General features: G+C 44.1%; 1 protein-coding gene across 1 annotated transcript in view; it reads right to left on the bottom strand.

Annotated features, from left to right (window-relative positions):
* PCP4 (Purkinje cell protein 4) overlaps positions 1 to 15588 on the bottom strand; it is a 54704-nt gene that overhangs the window by 22279 nt on the left and 16837 nt on the right. Inside the window, exon 2 of the mRNA XM_038581530.1 lies at positions 5388 to 5439. Coding sequence (XP_038437458.1) covers positions 5388 to 5439 — 52 coding nt within the window. The remainder of the gene's footprint in view (positions 1 to 5387; positions 5440 to 15588) is intronic.

The following is a 15588-nucleotide window of genomic DNA, read 5'->3' as shown; positions in this document are numbered from 1 at the left end:
CTTGAAAGCTTCATGTGTCTGTGGTGCTCATGGCAGCGCTCGCAGTATGTCAGCACAGGCGAATTCTGGGCTTCATGCAGCTCGAGGCTTGATTACACTAGCCGGAGACAGATTTAGAGCTTTCTGGCCTGGTAATCGTTGCACACCTTAGAGATTGATAACTTTGGGGAGGTGCTTTTCCCACAGCCAGGTGCGGGCTATAAAATTTTTAAACAGTGTATTTCTGATACATGTTGCTGCTCGGCATTCTGAATTCTCTTTTTCCCCTTTTCAAAGAGGTTTTGCAGAGGATGGCAAGTTCCCACCTAAACTCCCATTGAGATTTATGCAGAGTTGGCATATTAGATCTCCGTGCGGAGCAGAGCTTCACAATTCCCCGGCTTCCAAATGCTTGCACACACCAGCCTATAGGAACACCGCAAATCTCAAAGGCTATGGGCTGGGGCCTTCTCCTTGTGGGCCCTGAACTCTGGTCTATTGTACTCTGCATCTGAAGAAGAACCAGGTCACCTCCCTGCTTTAGGGGTTGCATGGTGCGATGTCTCTGTAGCCTTTCTAGAAATTGCATTTCTTCATCTTGCCTTCTGTCCAAACGTCCTGTTGCACAAAAGCAGGACCCGCCGGCAGCACCTCCTGCCAGACTGACCTTTTCTCTACTGAGTACTGGGTCATCCTTTGTTCCTGGACCCATCCTATTCCCGGTTCACCATCCCCCCTCGAACACCAGGCCTCACTCTACACATCTCCACAAACCAGGAGAGCTGGCAAGTTAGATGTGTCCCAGGCAACACCTGCCCATGTCTATTTATAGGTACTGAAAGATGATCATACCCTAAGAGAACACCAAAAGGAAAAATGCTGCTCTCTACTAAGCGATCTGGAGCTGACAGGGGGCTGCTTTGGGGATAAATATTTGAATTTCATGTCTTATTTGAACAATCACACGCAGATTAATGGTAGTCTGTATGTCTATCTATGAGCACAAATCCTTCTCAATCTCCCTCCACCTACCTGATAGCAGAAAAAACAAAATTTCAGTGTGTGTGTGTGTGTGTGTGTGTGTGTGTGTGTTTTCTCAAATCCAAAGGAGAGATAAACTTAAATTGCCCTGGTCTAGGTTTTCTTTGAAACAAGGAGAGGAGAACACCCAAGACAATGTCTTATCTTATTCATTGTTAGCAATCATATAATCGTATCAATGCAAACTGAACATTATTGGTCCTAGCATATCCCCACACCTACTAGAAGTTTCTCAAGCCACAAACTCTTTCCCAAAGAAGGGCACACATATTCAACCATGATGCCGAGTTCTTGCTCAGAAATTACAACTGCAGTGAGCTCCACAGGTGGTGCAGAATAATACCTCCCTTCTGGGCATTTACCCACAACCTAGATGGGAGAGGATCTTCTTCTTAGATCAAGTGTATCCATGCCCTCCACCTCCAAAGACAGAGCTTTCTGGAAACAAATGTATCACAGCTCACTAAATCCAGAGAAATCCATTCCAGTTTTGGAAATTCAATTTAGCTTGGGTAAGCCTCCAGGCTCTGAAAGTAAGCTCTGCCAGAGGTTTATTATTCGTAAATCTTTCCTTCATGTTGGAAGCCTCCCAGTGGCCACTCTCCTTCCAGTATTTTCCTACTTTCTATGTCACTAAAAATTTTAACTCTTGGAGACTCTCTTGATGACAAGTATCAAGATACAGATCAAGACATCGAGGAAAATTACTATCTTGAAAAAAAACAAAACACCTTCTGTTTGTGTCCATACTGGTGATTGGAGGCGAAAAATCGTATCTGAGTTTAACACAATAGATGAGTTGTAACTGGAGCTATGAACTATTGTTTCACTCAAGGAGGGAAACAAATGAAGTTCTTGGCCTAAACCAATCAAACAACAAAGGTACTTGGTTCCTACAAGAATGAAAATGTCTGAACTAACAAGATCCCAATGAATTCATTCTTTAATGAAAAAAAAAATAATAACCTTAAAATTTCTGAAAAAATCTATCTCAAAAAAAAAAAAAATCTGTCTCCATACTACAGATGTGGGTTTGCTGGGTTGTATAACCAGAGGTTGGCATCCCACTGACTGAGGAAGATTTCAGGGGCATTCTGGGTGTGGAGTGGATAAATATCATATTTCATATCCATAAATACCACAGCAACAACACTGTCAGTAAAAATAATCTTGGAATAACAAGAATCCGGATTCTCTATCAATGGCCCTCTAGAGATAATTTTTAACGTAACAAAATTCCAGCGGAGCTAATGATTTAGATCCCTCTGGAGTCTTAATGTATCCAAGATGTGTCTTCTATGATCCGAATTAGAATTTGGAAGGACTCATAACTCACTGCCACAGTCCTCATTGCTTTAAATGTTAGAGACCTAAAGTAAATTTATAATATTTGAAATAAGAACACCTTCAACTTGTAGACATCTAATGAAATTTGGGAATGATCATTTCATGATTAATTGACTACTATCTAACTCTCCTAACAGTTTGATGCCCTTTGCCCCACACGTCCATTCCCATGGGTCCCTACTCCTTCAACACATGTGGGCAGCTTCATTTGTGGTAACAGGAAATACACATTCAGATAAAAGATCTCTCGAGACACCTGTGATGACAGAGTAAAATAATTTGAATTTCAATGGGATGTAATAATAGGTTAAAACAAATTCCAAGATGATATTCTCGCATGACAAATTTAAGAACAAGGAATTAAGTGGCTTAGACTTTTAGGAAAACATCTTTTAGACCAAGTCTTTACCCCAATCATTGTTGGCTTGTTACTGACTTTTGTCTTTGTTCATTTTTAGAGGCAAAGCACAAACTCAAATTATAATAAAATGTCATGGACATGTAGCATGTGTGAGCCGTTTTGTCTGAAATCAAAGTGCAGCGTGTTAATGGTTTAAATTTATACAGCACCTTTGTTCTACGATTATTGAATGATCTCTAATTCTAAACATCCCTTTTTCTACTCAGAAGTGACTATCCTCTAATATCTAGAATTATGGAAAGGAAAGCTTTATCCATAGCATCTTGAATTTTTCTTTCCATTGACTTCCATACTTCCAGTAAAGACACATTTGGTTTTCACTAGAAGAAATCGGATTTTGGCTGAAAGAAATTTCATGCCTCAGAATGGCAGAAAGTCATGTCTTCAGCAGCAGCTCTTTGGTGCAAAGTATTGAGGGTGTAGATATGCTTCAGAGGATGGATGGGACGGAGGCCAGGGGAAAGCCAACGGGCAGGGGCAGTGAACACGAGGCACCTGGGCCTGTCTGGGCAATGACCCCCTTATCTTCAGAGTCCAGGCCCCTCACACATGACACGGGGAATCACAGAGGAGCAGCAGTGCTCAGAGTGTGGACCAGGTACTCGGGATGGGAGGTGCAGCCCTCCTCTGAGAAAGCGCTCAGATCAGAATTATTTTTTGTAGTACTAGGTTATGACTTGCTTTTTAAAATCTCGTTCCCTCAGGAGCTCACAGTGGAATATCCCTGAGCCGAGACGAGGTGCGATGCCACAGGATGGAATGCAGAGGCAGCTCGCTGCCTTCTATTAAACCCAGACATTAAAGAGATTTGCCAAAATGTAGGACATTGCTATTCTTTTGCTAAATAGTATTTTTTTTTTTCTGTTTTGGAAAATGTAATTACTTTGAATTTGAAAATGTTACTTACATGAACATGTCATGGGTTTATTGCTTTAAGTTTACTGAATTGATACGTAAACATTTTTAAGAATTCCTCCCTTTAGGGACACCTGGGTGGCTCTGTGGTTGAGCGTCTGCCTTTGGCTCAGGTCATGATCCCGGGGTCCCGGGATCAAGTCCCACATCGGGCTCCCTGCAGGGAGCCTGCTTCTCCCTCTGCCTGTGTCTCTGCCTCTCTCTCTCTTTCTCTCTCTCTCTGTCTCTCATGAACAAATAGGTAAAATCTTAAAAAAAAATAATTCCTCCTTTTTAATTTCTTCTATGAGAACCAACCACAGATCTAACTAACAAAAACAAAGCTCTTTGGGGTCTTGGAGCATTTTTACGAATGGAAAGTAGCTGTGAGAACAAAAGCACAACTACTGTGCTTGGGTGCTGGTGGGTCACTGAGAAGTCTTTTGACTGTAAAACCCTGGGATCCTAAGGCTGTGAGGCCAGCAGAAGGTGCCAGGAAGGAGATGGCTATGAACCCACGAACCAGGGAGATGGGCAAGCTGCTGGGGGGCCCTCCACTCCACTGTGCTTGCTCAGCTTCCTGTTGCCTGTCCCCACCCCATCTCCCTGCTAACAGCCCACCCCCGACTCACATGGAGAAGATAGGAAGAGCCCCCAGCTCTGATCAGGACACACTCTGCTCATTCACACAATGACTCTGCCCAATAGGATGCCCCAAAACAGGTGGATGAGTCAGCAGGCTCCCCAGGAGTATGGCACCGAGGAACATTCCAGGACCTGAGTCTTGCTCAGGCCCTAGCACAGACCCAGCAGAGCACCCTGAAGGCCTCCACAGGGTTTTTTGCAGTGGAATTACCCACGATGGGAGGAGAAGGCACAGCCTGAACCCCACCCAGGAGGACATAGGGCCCATTTCCCACAAAAGTGAGTTCATTTCATAATCAACAAAAAAGTAAGAAGGCTGAGAATCGAACTTCCCCAGGAGCATATTTTACTCCTCATTAATCTGCATCCTCCCCTTTGTGCTGCTAAAGTTGGGGGGCCAGGCTTACACTTAGCTGGGCCTCCCCGCAAGTCCACCCTCTTCCCATTCGTGGTCACAGCCAGCAGCCCCTCTCCGAGCCTCAGGCCCCATCCACAAAGACCATGATGATGATGCTCCTACAATTCAAGGCCAGCGTGGAGACTGCTGCCAGGATGCCCATGCTCTGGCCTCTACCACATTTTCGCTGGCAACCACGCTGTCAACACTCCCTGATCCAGACCTCCAGTGCTGTGCTCTGGGTCCTGTCCTCGGGAGGGCTGAAGCAGACTGTAGAGCCTCCCATCAGGAGTTGAGCACTTCACAGCTTTCCAAGCGCTTATCTCATTTGATCTCATTATATCCTCACAACAACTCTGATGATTCTCACCAACCCTAATGAAGAAAGCACAGAACTATATTTGCATTGTAATTATCGTGTTGCCCAAAATGGGAGTCCTCCTTTGGGAAGGAAACTGTTCTTATCACTGCATTTAGCGAGCTTGGTTTTCTTTGTAACACCAGACCATGGTGCTCACTGTGAATTGCTCAAATCCACTCTAACCCGAAGCATAAACACGTATAGTAAGCAGGTTTGCACAGAAGGCGTTACCCATGCCTGCCACATGTGCGAGGCTGTAGACATGATACAAGTAAATATCTGGACTACTCGTGTCATCTTACCATTTTCGCCAGATGTCTTGTCTTTTCCATTGGTTGCCCCAGCACCTTGTCGCTAAATGCATAAAAAAAAAAAGGAAAGAAATTGTTATCAGATATATTCAGGATTATTTTTAACTCTTCTAGTGTTTTAAATATCTGTTGCATTATATCATGTTTCATTATATCATGTTACTTGAGCTCAGATGGCAAAAGCATGGTGCTCATGAGGCCAAGGAAGAAGGGTCAACCCCAGAAAGGATCCGTTCAAGTTGCACAGACTGCCCCCCTCACCCACATCCAAGGAACACCAGATGGGAAGCTATTGTTGACAGACCAAAACCCCATCTGAAATATGAGGAAAACAGTCATAGTTTTCAGTGGGAAGATGAGAATCGTCATTTTGTCAACGATGGCCACTATACCATTGTATTCTCATGCCAATCACAATGTCCAGATTAAAATAATTTTAATCAACTAAAAAAATATTATGTTGTAGTCAGAGTTTCTCCTATTATTGAGTCATTGTGTCTGTCATTGTGTAACCCTATGCTGTACATTTTCATTTCACCAGATTGACCAAAATATGAGAATTTTATGGTTCATCTTGGATCACTGGGCAAGATTCTCTGGCTGTGAGGTCTGGGGAGCTATGTGAAACACATTATACATGTCAACATTCAAGCATGTTTCCTCAAAGCTTATCCAACTACTATCTTTAAGAGAACATGATGCTCAAAACAAAACAAAAACAAACAAAAAACAAAACAAAAACAATATGATGCTCAGAATTGTTCTAGTTCATGGAGAGAGAAGTATTATTGCCAATCCAACTTTCTGGTTGTTATTGAAAATATGCATCCTGTTGAAAAAGATTGAAGAGATTATGAAGTATCTAACTTCCAGGTGAAGAAAATGCAGCCAGGAGTGAGTCTGATTTGTCCAAGGTCAGGAACTAGTTGGTGACACAGTCAAGACTAGACCTCTAGTCTTCACAGGACTTCTGTGTCCAGAGGTTAGAGACTTGCAGGGATTGTCTTGGTCACCTAACTATTCGAATAGGATCCTGGGAAGAGAGGCAGAGCTCTGAACAAGGAGGGAATCACTATAGGTGACTCTCAGGAAGGGTTAAAGATGTCCTCAAAATTTAATTTGTGTCCAGGACTGCAGCCTAAAAACAGTATCATTTAAAAAATTAAAAAATAAAAATAAATAAAAAATAAAAACAGTATCACTTAATTATCAGTTCCCATTAGTGTTCGGTTTTGTCATGAGAAATTCAGGTTCTGATTAGTATGAATAAATAGAGTGAATGATAAAGACTCATGTTAACCAAGTTAATGATCCCCGTGTACTCTTGTTGCCTTGTGCAGATGATAACTCAAGAGAATGTGACAAAGCCAAGTGTCCCGGTGCTCTCCAAGCCCACCACACACCCCATCCCAGTCAACATGAAGTGCAAATGTTGCTCAGAGGTGCTCTGTCCTGTTCTGGGAGGATAACCCAGTTCTCTGTGGGCTAGTGGAAGTGGAAGGAGAGGCCACTTAGAAAGATTGTATGAATGTGGGCCCTTTCTTCACATCTAATTTGGAACATCCTGAATTTTTGGAGCACTAGATCTGCCCATGTGTTCCCACAGAGAGCATCTGCAGTTCTTAGCCAGACATCAACTGCTCTACAAACTTCATTTAGATCCTGTGTCATGGCATCATTACCTAAGCAGTCAACCAGGAATACACATCATCTCCATTTAAATAAATTGCACACTTCTTAAATATAGTAGATTTGCAAGTGAAACACCCTTCTCTTCTCGTGCTTGTTTTGAGTCTCCCTCTTCCACTGTAGGGCTGGTTAAGTGGGCTGCACTGAAGAGAATCAGACCAGCATGACAGAGGATCCAGCCAGCTGCATGGCAGCTGTTAGACACTCCAGTGTTTACACCCTCCATCCTTCCCCCATATAATCCACAGACGGGTCAGAGGAAGAAAGCGAATTTCAGAGAATAAAAGGACAGGGTTGTAGAGTTGAATAAAGTCAAAATTAAGCAGAATACAAATGCAAAATAGGAGCGCATTCAACCCTCACTGTCTTTAACAACCTTAAACAGTGACACCTTTCAAATGTCATGAATACCTCGTTCCGTAAAATATCACATTTTAGAAACCCGAGGAAATCCAACATGAAATGTGCACAGAGGGGAAAAGGAGCTCATTTTTTCAGGATTTCTAAGACAGGGTTTTTGTGTCAGGTCTTATTTGAGGGAGGCAAAATAACACTGAGAGATGTCACAAGGAGACGGCGTCTCAGATCAGAAAAATGATCCTGGCAAAAAAGAACTATTCACTGTGAGTCTCCCATTTCAAACTTCTCTGAGATCTTGCAGCATTTTTAAGGGAAGTCTGAGTGCAGTGGGAGAGAGAGTGTCCCTATTCTGGGGGTCTATAGTGGTCATCACCCCTGATTGTTTCATCACCATGATTCTTGCCGTCTGCCTTTGTCAAGGCCCTTGGCACATGTTCTCAGTCAGGTCCTCTCCTGGTCAGCTCCAGCCCCACCTGAACAGCTTCACGTTCATATGACACTCCTGTTTGGGACCCTCCACTACACCTCGTCCCACTACAGACCCAGTCCTTCTCCCAAGCTTTCCTAAGTGTCTGGAGGAATAACAGTCCCTTCCTTCTTCAGCCATCTGAAAACAGCATCCTGCTGCTCAAGCCAGCTCTGTGTCCATCCTCCTCGGGCACAATGGCATTCTCTTTTCCAACATGTCAAGACAGCATCCCTGTCACCATCCCCAAGACCTCTTCAGGGGGCAGACGGTCTCATGTGGGAAAGCGCATTCTGCTCTATTTACGATCACAAATACAAAAGCTACTCAGCTTATTAGAACATGGATGCATTTTCTTGAAAATTATCTCTTTCTATATTGTCCTCATTTGCCATTAGGAAATGCTAAATAGCCATCCAAGGATACAACACGAGAAGTTCCGATTGCAGCACTGAAGGAGCCTCTTCCAGCATGAGCTGGTGGTGAGCAAGCACACCTGCTGTGGAGGCTGCAGACAAGCAGGGAGGACATGGGAGGGAACAAGGTAGAACGGCTGCCAGAGAGGACTGTCCTCAACCCCTGAACACTTGCCAAGCAACTCACATGGGTCTCAGAAGAGAGGCGCCCTTCCCCGGTGATGTTAAGTAATAAAAAGGCAGCATTCCAGAATTTAATAAGCTTCCAAATAAAAGGAGCCCAAATAAAGAGTGGTATATACAGTTCTTTCTGAAAATCTAGTACATGCCATGTATCCATAAAAAGGCAGGATTGGTATTTAAAGGTATAAATTTTGAAGTAATTTTCTGACAGTCCCATGGCACCAAGGGCTACAGGAAAATAAAGAATATGTCTTCATTTGGTTTCCCAGAACACAGAGGCAAATGCTGTTTGTGCTACAACCTTGTTAGAGAGGGCGCCTGGGATGAGGGACAAAAGAGCAAAGAGGGACTCATCGCCAAGCCGGCTTACCGGGTGACACTGACCTCGCCCCCTCTAGGAGGGGTGCAATCCAGTGGACCCCCATGGGAAAAGATCAGCGATAAGCCACCAGCTGCTGTCACTCACCAGTTCAGTTCCTGATGCCTCCAGACTGGGCAATGTCTCACAGCTGGCATCTACCAGGAAGTGTCAGGGCAGGAGATGCAGAGGTGGAGACACGTGGTGTGGCCAGGAGGTGCATGCTGTCAATCCATACCTGCCTGAAGCCTGTGGAGCCCACGCAAAGCTGGCCACCCACGAGGTCCTCACTGAGAGAGTCTAAAGTGACATCTGAAAAGGTGTCTGACTCAGCACATCAATTTGTCTGGGTGACTCTTTCAACCAAGTTGCACAATCAGGGGCAACCCGTTCATATTAGATACTCCACGATAGAATAGGTCATACCTACTTTCTGGTAAATAAGTGACTTTGGATCCATTTCTTCCTACACTTTGAGCTCAGCATGGAGATTAAGATATGCCTGGCCATCTGTATGCTACATCTAGGGGCGTGCACATATCACTAGTACCTATGTCCTCAGAGTGCCAGCTAAACAGAATAGGTGGTGCTGTCCCAATCCTCAGAAACCACCTTACTGCATGCTCATTGCAAAATTCACTCTTTCTCTGAGAATGAGCGACGACATTACTCCTCAGTCCTCTAGGCTTCCTCATGCGATCTACTACAGAATCTTGGTGTTCTTGAAGTAGCCACCGTTGGGTAATAATGTGAGTGAGGCATTCACCTCAGACACAAAATTTAAGTGGGCACCAAAAAAGTCATTGATTAAGACCAACACTGCATGGGATCCACTTATATGTGGGATCTGAAAGAAAGCAAGCAAAAGGGAGAGAGGGAGAGAAAGGAAGGGAGGGAGGGAAAGCTGGAGAAGCGGAGACAAACTCATAGAAACAGTAGAATGTGACTGCGAGGCACTGGGTGGGGGATTAGGGAGCGGTTGGTAAAAAGGTACAGACTTTCAGCTGTGAGATGAATAAAGTCCAAGGATCTAATGTACAACATGATGACTGTATTAGTAACACAATGTTATATAACTGAAATTTGCTAAGAGAGTAGAACTAACATGCTCCCACCAAAAAACAAAGGTAAGTATGTGAGGTGAGGGATGTGGAAATTAACCCAATGATGGGAATCCTTGACGATGTGCACATATATCAAACCATCATCAAAATTGTATGTTACAATTTTGTCAATCATACCTCAATACAACTAAAAAAAATGTTTTAAGGCACTATTTTAGAAAATCAAATTACTGTAAAAAGTCATGATAAACAAGATGTCAACATGGTCCACAAAGACAAAATCGACCAGTATTACTGACATTTCCTTTTGCCTCAGGCTCCATGCAGCTCCACCAGGCACCGGTCCAGCGTTCCTCCAAAGTAAGTGAAAATTTCAAGAAATTAAGTAATTTCAAGGATTTGGAAAATTATTTTAATAAAGTCTTTGACAACTTCCATTTGCAGCTTTTTCATGGGCCATGACTATAAGTTATGAGTTTGGGCTATCATTCTATGAGTTCTTATTATGCAACTTCCAGAATACTGAAGTGGCGGGGGGGGGGGGGGGGGCCTCGACTTTCGTACTTTGCCATCAATACCTATAACGTTGACTATGTTAATCATATGTTGTAGATAAGACTGAATTACCAAAATGTCCTTCCTCATCAGTGCAAACTCAGAACACCAGACAGATTATGTCTCCTTTGAAAATGGTTCAGTCAGTGCACAGAGTTTCATCTTCAGGATAAGACACAGGTTCCCGTTATAAGATATTTACTCTTCACTTCAGACGTTTGAAGAAAATGGAAAGTGAAATGAATTTGAGCAGGTTAAATTTAAGGTCCAAGTGACAGTCCGAGAATATTTTCTGAAGCTACACCTGTAGCATTTAAATGGAATATTACTCAGCCATCAAAAAGAAGGAAATCTTGCCATTTGCCACAATGTGAATGGAACTAGAGGGTATTATGCTGAGCGAAACAAGTCAGTCAGGGAAAGACAAATATCGTATGATCTCACTCATATGTGGAATTTAAGAAACAAAATAGATGAACACAGGGGAAGGGAAGGAAAAATAGAGTAAGATGAAAATTGAGAAGGAAGCAAACCCTAAGAGACATTGAACTCTAGGAAACAAACTGAGGGTTGCTGGAAGGGAGGAGGATGGAGGGAGGGGGTAACAACAATGAGCATTAAGGAGGGCACTTGATGTAATGAGGTGTTATATGCAACTGATGAATCACTAAATTCTACCCCCGAAACTAAAAGTTAAATGAATAAATAAAAATAAATGTATAAATCTGTATTGCATCTGTACTGGCTTGATACTTAACTTAGTGACATATGATTTGACTAGAGGGTCACCACTCCCAAAGGCTTGGGGAACAAAGAGCCTCCTCAAGTAAATGTCCCAGGCCATCCCCAGAGTCCCCAGGGTCCTACCCACTCTCCACCCCTTCTTCCCCAGTCTCCCAAAAAGCATCATCCATTTTGCCACCAAATAATGGAAAGATTTCCATGCCAATGCATTTGCTTTGGCAACGCTGGAGAAAAGTCAACAAGCCTCATGGAGCTAGGTCCACGGGGGACAAAGGACAGAGGGGCTCCACAGAAGCCTATGGCTCAGAAAGGCATAAGCTTCTCAGTCCTGTTATCGAACCATCCAGGAGGAAGGGAAACAAGAGATTCACTGCCTTGGCATCAGCCTCTCACTGCTGCTGTAGGAGAAAAATACTTAAAGAATGTTGATCTCTCCCAGGCTAAGAAATAAAGATTCTTTACAAAAACAGATTGTCAAAATTAGGCACATTCACCAATGTGCAAGACCATCTGCAGTGAAGGCTATGGTTTGAGGGTCAGAGGCCAGCACTCAGCCCCGGGGAGAGACTCCTTGCTGGACTGTTCACTTTCTCCAGTGAGCCAGGCACTGGGCTGGGCCCTGAGGGTCCCTGGGAGAAGGACACATTCTCTGACTTTGTTTGGCTCACGACCTGATCATCTCGACGAGCTGGTTAAGAGCTTCCCCGACGATGACTAAGATCGGGGGCACAGGTGAGGGACCAGGACTGGGAATCAAGGAGGCTGTTCCCCTTGCGGATCAGTGCAAGTCACAGCGCCCCCACCAGCCTTGCGTCGCTGGGGACAGCCCTTCCTGGAGTCTCTGTTCCCGCCTCTGAGAAGGAAAGATCATAACCTCTGGCTCCTGCTGGCCACACGTTGGGACCTGGCAGGGGGTCAGCGTGCTTCTCCTGCCCATCAACTATCATGTAGTCCAGAGACCATGCTACCCGGCGATATCAAGTGGTTGGCATTTCTATATCAAAAGAAGGGAAAGTACTTGTTTCAAGGTGTTGTGGTTTTTTTGTTTTTTTGTTTTGTTTTGTTTTGTTTTGTTTAAAAAGCACTTTGCTCTCAGTTTCCAACATCTAGCCTCTCTTGGATTCTGTCTACCAAGTAGTTGCAGAGATCTGGCAAAAGAAGGAAAGAAAAATCCATCTTATTCCCATAATGGCTTGGAATCTCTTGCTAGCAAGTGCTACTTAACGCCGTCTATCCCCTGGTGATACACTTGCTCCCAAGCAATTTTTCTCTTCGGTGCTATCTTCCTTTTGTAGTGTTCTTGATATTCATATTTCCAATGGTTTCAGGGTTTCCAGCTTGCCTGAAATGGTAGCATCGTGACGAGCAGTTTCTCAGATGGGTCCTAAATAAGCGGAAAAACACGAATCTGCCTGTCTGTGGTGTGGGCTGCGCTCAGGGACCATGATGTTTCGAATATTGCAGATTCTTCCCAGAATCAGTGCCTTGCACAGGAGAGATGTCAAGATGAGAGTTGTCCCCGAAGATCTCACCTTCCCACCCAGCACCTTTTCTGTGTTTTCTTTTGTTTACCGTGTTTATAAAGAAACAAATGTGTGTTTCCATGGTATTTAACACTTTATTGACAGAGTTTCGCAAGTCTCTTGGATGAAATATCAGACTTCATTTTTTTTTAGATTTTATTTATTTATTCATGAGAGACACCGAGAGAGAGAGGCAGAGACGTAGGGAGAGGGAGAAGCAGGCTCCCTGTGGGGGACCCTTTGTGGGACTCGATCCCAGGACCCCAGGATCACGACCTGAGCTGAAGGCAGATGCTCAACCACTGAGCCACCCAGGCAACCCGAAATATCAGACTTAAAATGTACAGTGGAGCAAAACCACAGCCACGGCATGGTGCAGTGGGCTGGGTGGCTGGGTGAGCCAGCAGGCAGTTGATGATTGCTTGGGGCCACCAAGATCAACTGAACAGGTGGCTTCTTGGGAACATCAAAGGTACATCATTAAAAGCCTCTCCCAAATCAAAGTTCCTGAATTTGTCTGAAGCGCGGAAGAGACTTTCATGCCAACATTATGTGATAAGGATAGAATAGATTTAATTTCATGCCACTGATACTTTAAATCACCTATAATTCTCCATTCCGAAAATGGAGCATTAAAAATGCTGCTAATTTAATCCCTAAAGGTGTAGAAACTAATGTCAAAGAGAACTTCAGCTGGAAGGGTTTAAAAAAAAAAAAAGTTGGTTAAATGAAAAAGTGGTGGGATCTTCACAGACAAGGGCTCTAACCTTTGAAACTCATCCTCATTCCCCTCCTTGTGCTTGCCCTCACCCCAGAAAGACCCAAAGGCCGAAATCCCACCCTAGAGGCTAAGTTCTTCCCCTACCCTTGTTATCCTGACCTTTATGGTAATAGAAATAATTAGCATTGCTGTGCTTAGGGCAGACCATTTATAAAAGGATCCTCATTTTTAGGGATCCATGCGTGCTTTGTCTTACCGAAATTCCCATTATGCTTTGTCCTACGCCTATATTTTTTTAAGATTTTATTTATTCATTAGAGGAAGAGAGAGAGTGAGAAAGAGCATGAGCAGAAGGAAAGGCAGAGGGATAGAGAGAAGCGGGCTCCCCACTGAGCAGGGAGCCTGACATGGGGCTCAATCCCAGGACCCTGAGATCACGACCTAAGCCAAAGGCAGATGCTTAACCGACTGAGCCACCCAGGCGCCCCTACAGCCATATTTTTTAATTAGTATTTTTCACCCTTAAAAACCTTTCCTGTGCCAATTTATTTTTTAAAATAACACTTTTTTTATTTATAAAACTAGGATATGGTCATTATGAAAATTTCAGAAAATACATGTACAAGGAGGAAAGCATGAGACTACATATACTCCAACTAATCAGGGTTAAACTTCGTTAATATTTCATGAAATAGCCTAGAATATTTCTTACACATCATTTTTCTGTGTGGAGATGCATATAGTCTCCATTTTACAAAAATCGCCTCATACCACACATACAATTCCATAACTGGTATATGCTAGAAATGTAAGAACACTTTAACGGCTCTTGTGTGGATCCTCTAAGTTTATAGATTTGCTTTATCTTATGAGTTCAAAGTAGGATGAGTTCATGTCCTATTAAATTTATCTACAGAAAATACCTCTAAATTTTCAAATCCACGTATCTCAAGTTATGTCAAGAAAATCACTTTGCTTTGTTTATTCAACTCAGCTCAAAAAGGAGTCAGAGGGACACCTGGGTGGCTCAGTGGTTGAGTATCTGCCTTTGGCTCAGGTCGTGATCCCGGGGTCCTGGGATCGTGTCCCATGTCAGGCTCCCCCCAGGGAGCCTGCTTCTCCCTCTGCCTGTGTCTCTGCCTCTCTCTGCATATCTCTCATGAATAAATAAATAAAATCTTAAAAAAAAAAAGGAGTCATGATAAGATGTGAGTTAATGTCAATCCTCCTTAAAAATGGGTGGCAGGGAAGGTTCTGGATGGTCCTTCAAATCGGAGGGAATTCACCACAACATTTGCAGTGTTACTTGTTGAACCACGTGCTCCTGCAATTGAGTGTACTTCAGAAAGTGACCTTATTAGGACACCAGGTCTGGACAGAGGTAATCAAGTTCAAATGAGGTCCTTAGGACGGACCTTGATTCGATAAGACTGAAGGCCTTATAAAAGGGGAAAAGTGGATGCAGACATGCACGGAGGGAAAGATTTAAGGAGAAGACGGCCATCTGTAAGTGAAGGAGAGAGCCTGGAGCAGATTCTCATGCACAGCCTCCAAAGGAACCAGCCTACTGATGCCTTGACCTTGGACTTGCAGCTTCCAGAACTGTGGAACAATATATTTCTGTTGTTTAAGCCAACTGGACCATGGTGACTTGTTAGGGCATCTCTGGAAGACCAGTGATGCCAACAGCAACATGTGAAAGCACAGGTTCTGCACTTGGGCCGAAACCTAGATGCACACAGAGCAAGCTCTGCCACTGGCCTCGTCCAGGATGCCCCCAACTCTGGTCTCAGAGCAAAACGCCGGCACCCCCAGCCTCCGCTGCTGAGAGCACACAGGAGGGTGTCCTCCTTCCACACCACTTGGGGTAGCTGCTCTCCATGGGGCGTCTGATTCTATGGGTATGGGCTGAATTCCCTCCTGAACCTCAATGTGCAGAGGCAGGATGCTATCCCTGGGCCAGAGGGAAGATAAGTGTCCTCTTTAAACCACGTGTCCAGCCCAGAGCCATGGGTTTCCCAGCCACCAGCAAGGATGGGGTGGGGGGAAGAGATGCAGAGCAGATCACGGGACTACAGTAGGGACCTGTGTTGGCCCGGAGGCACTCACTTCT

This window comes from Canis lupus, chromosome 31 (genome assembly GCF_011100685.1).
Source record: "Canis lupus familiaris isolate Mischka breed German Shepherd chromosome 31, alternate assembly UU_Cfam_GSD_1.0, whole genome shotgun sequence".
NCBI classification, from domain to species: domain Eukaryota; kingdom Metazoa; phylum Chordata; class Mammalia; order Carnivora; family Canidae; genus Canis; species Canis lupus.
Note: the sequence above shows the minus strand (reverse complement) of the source record. Positions and strands in the feature narration are given on the sequence as shown.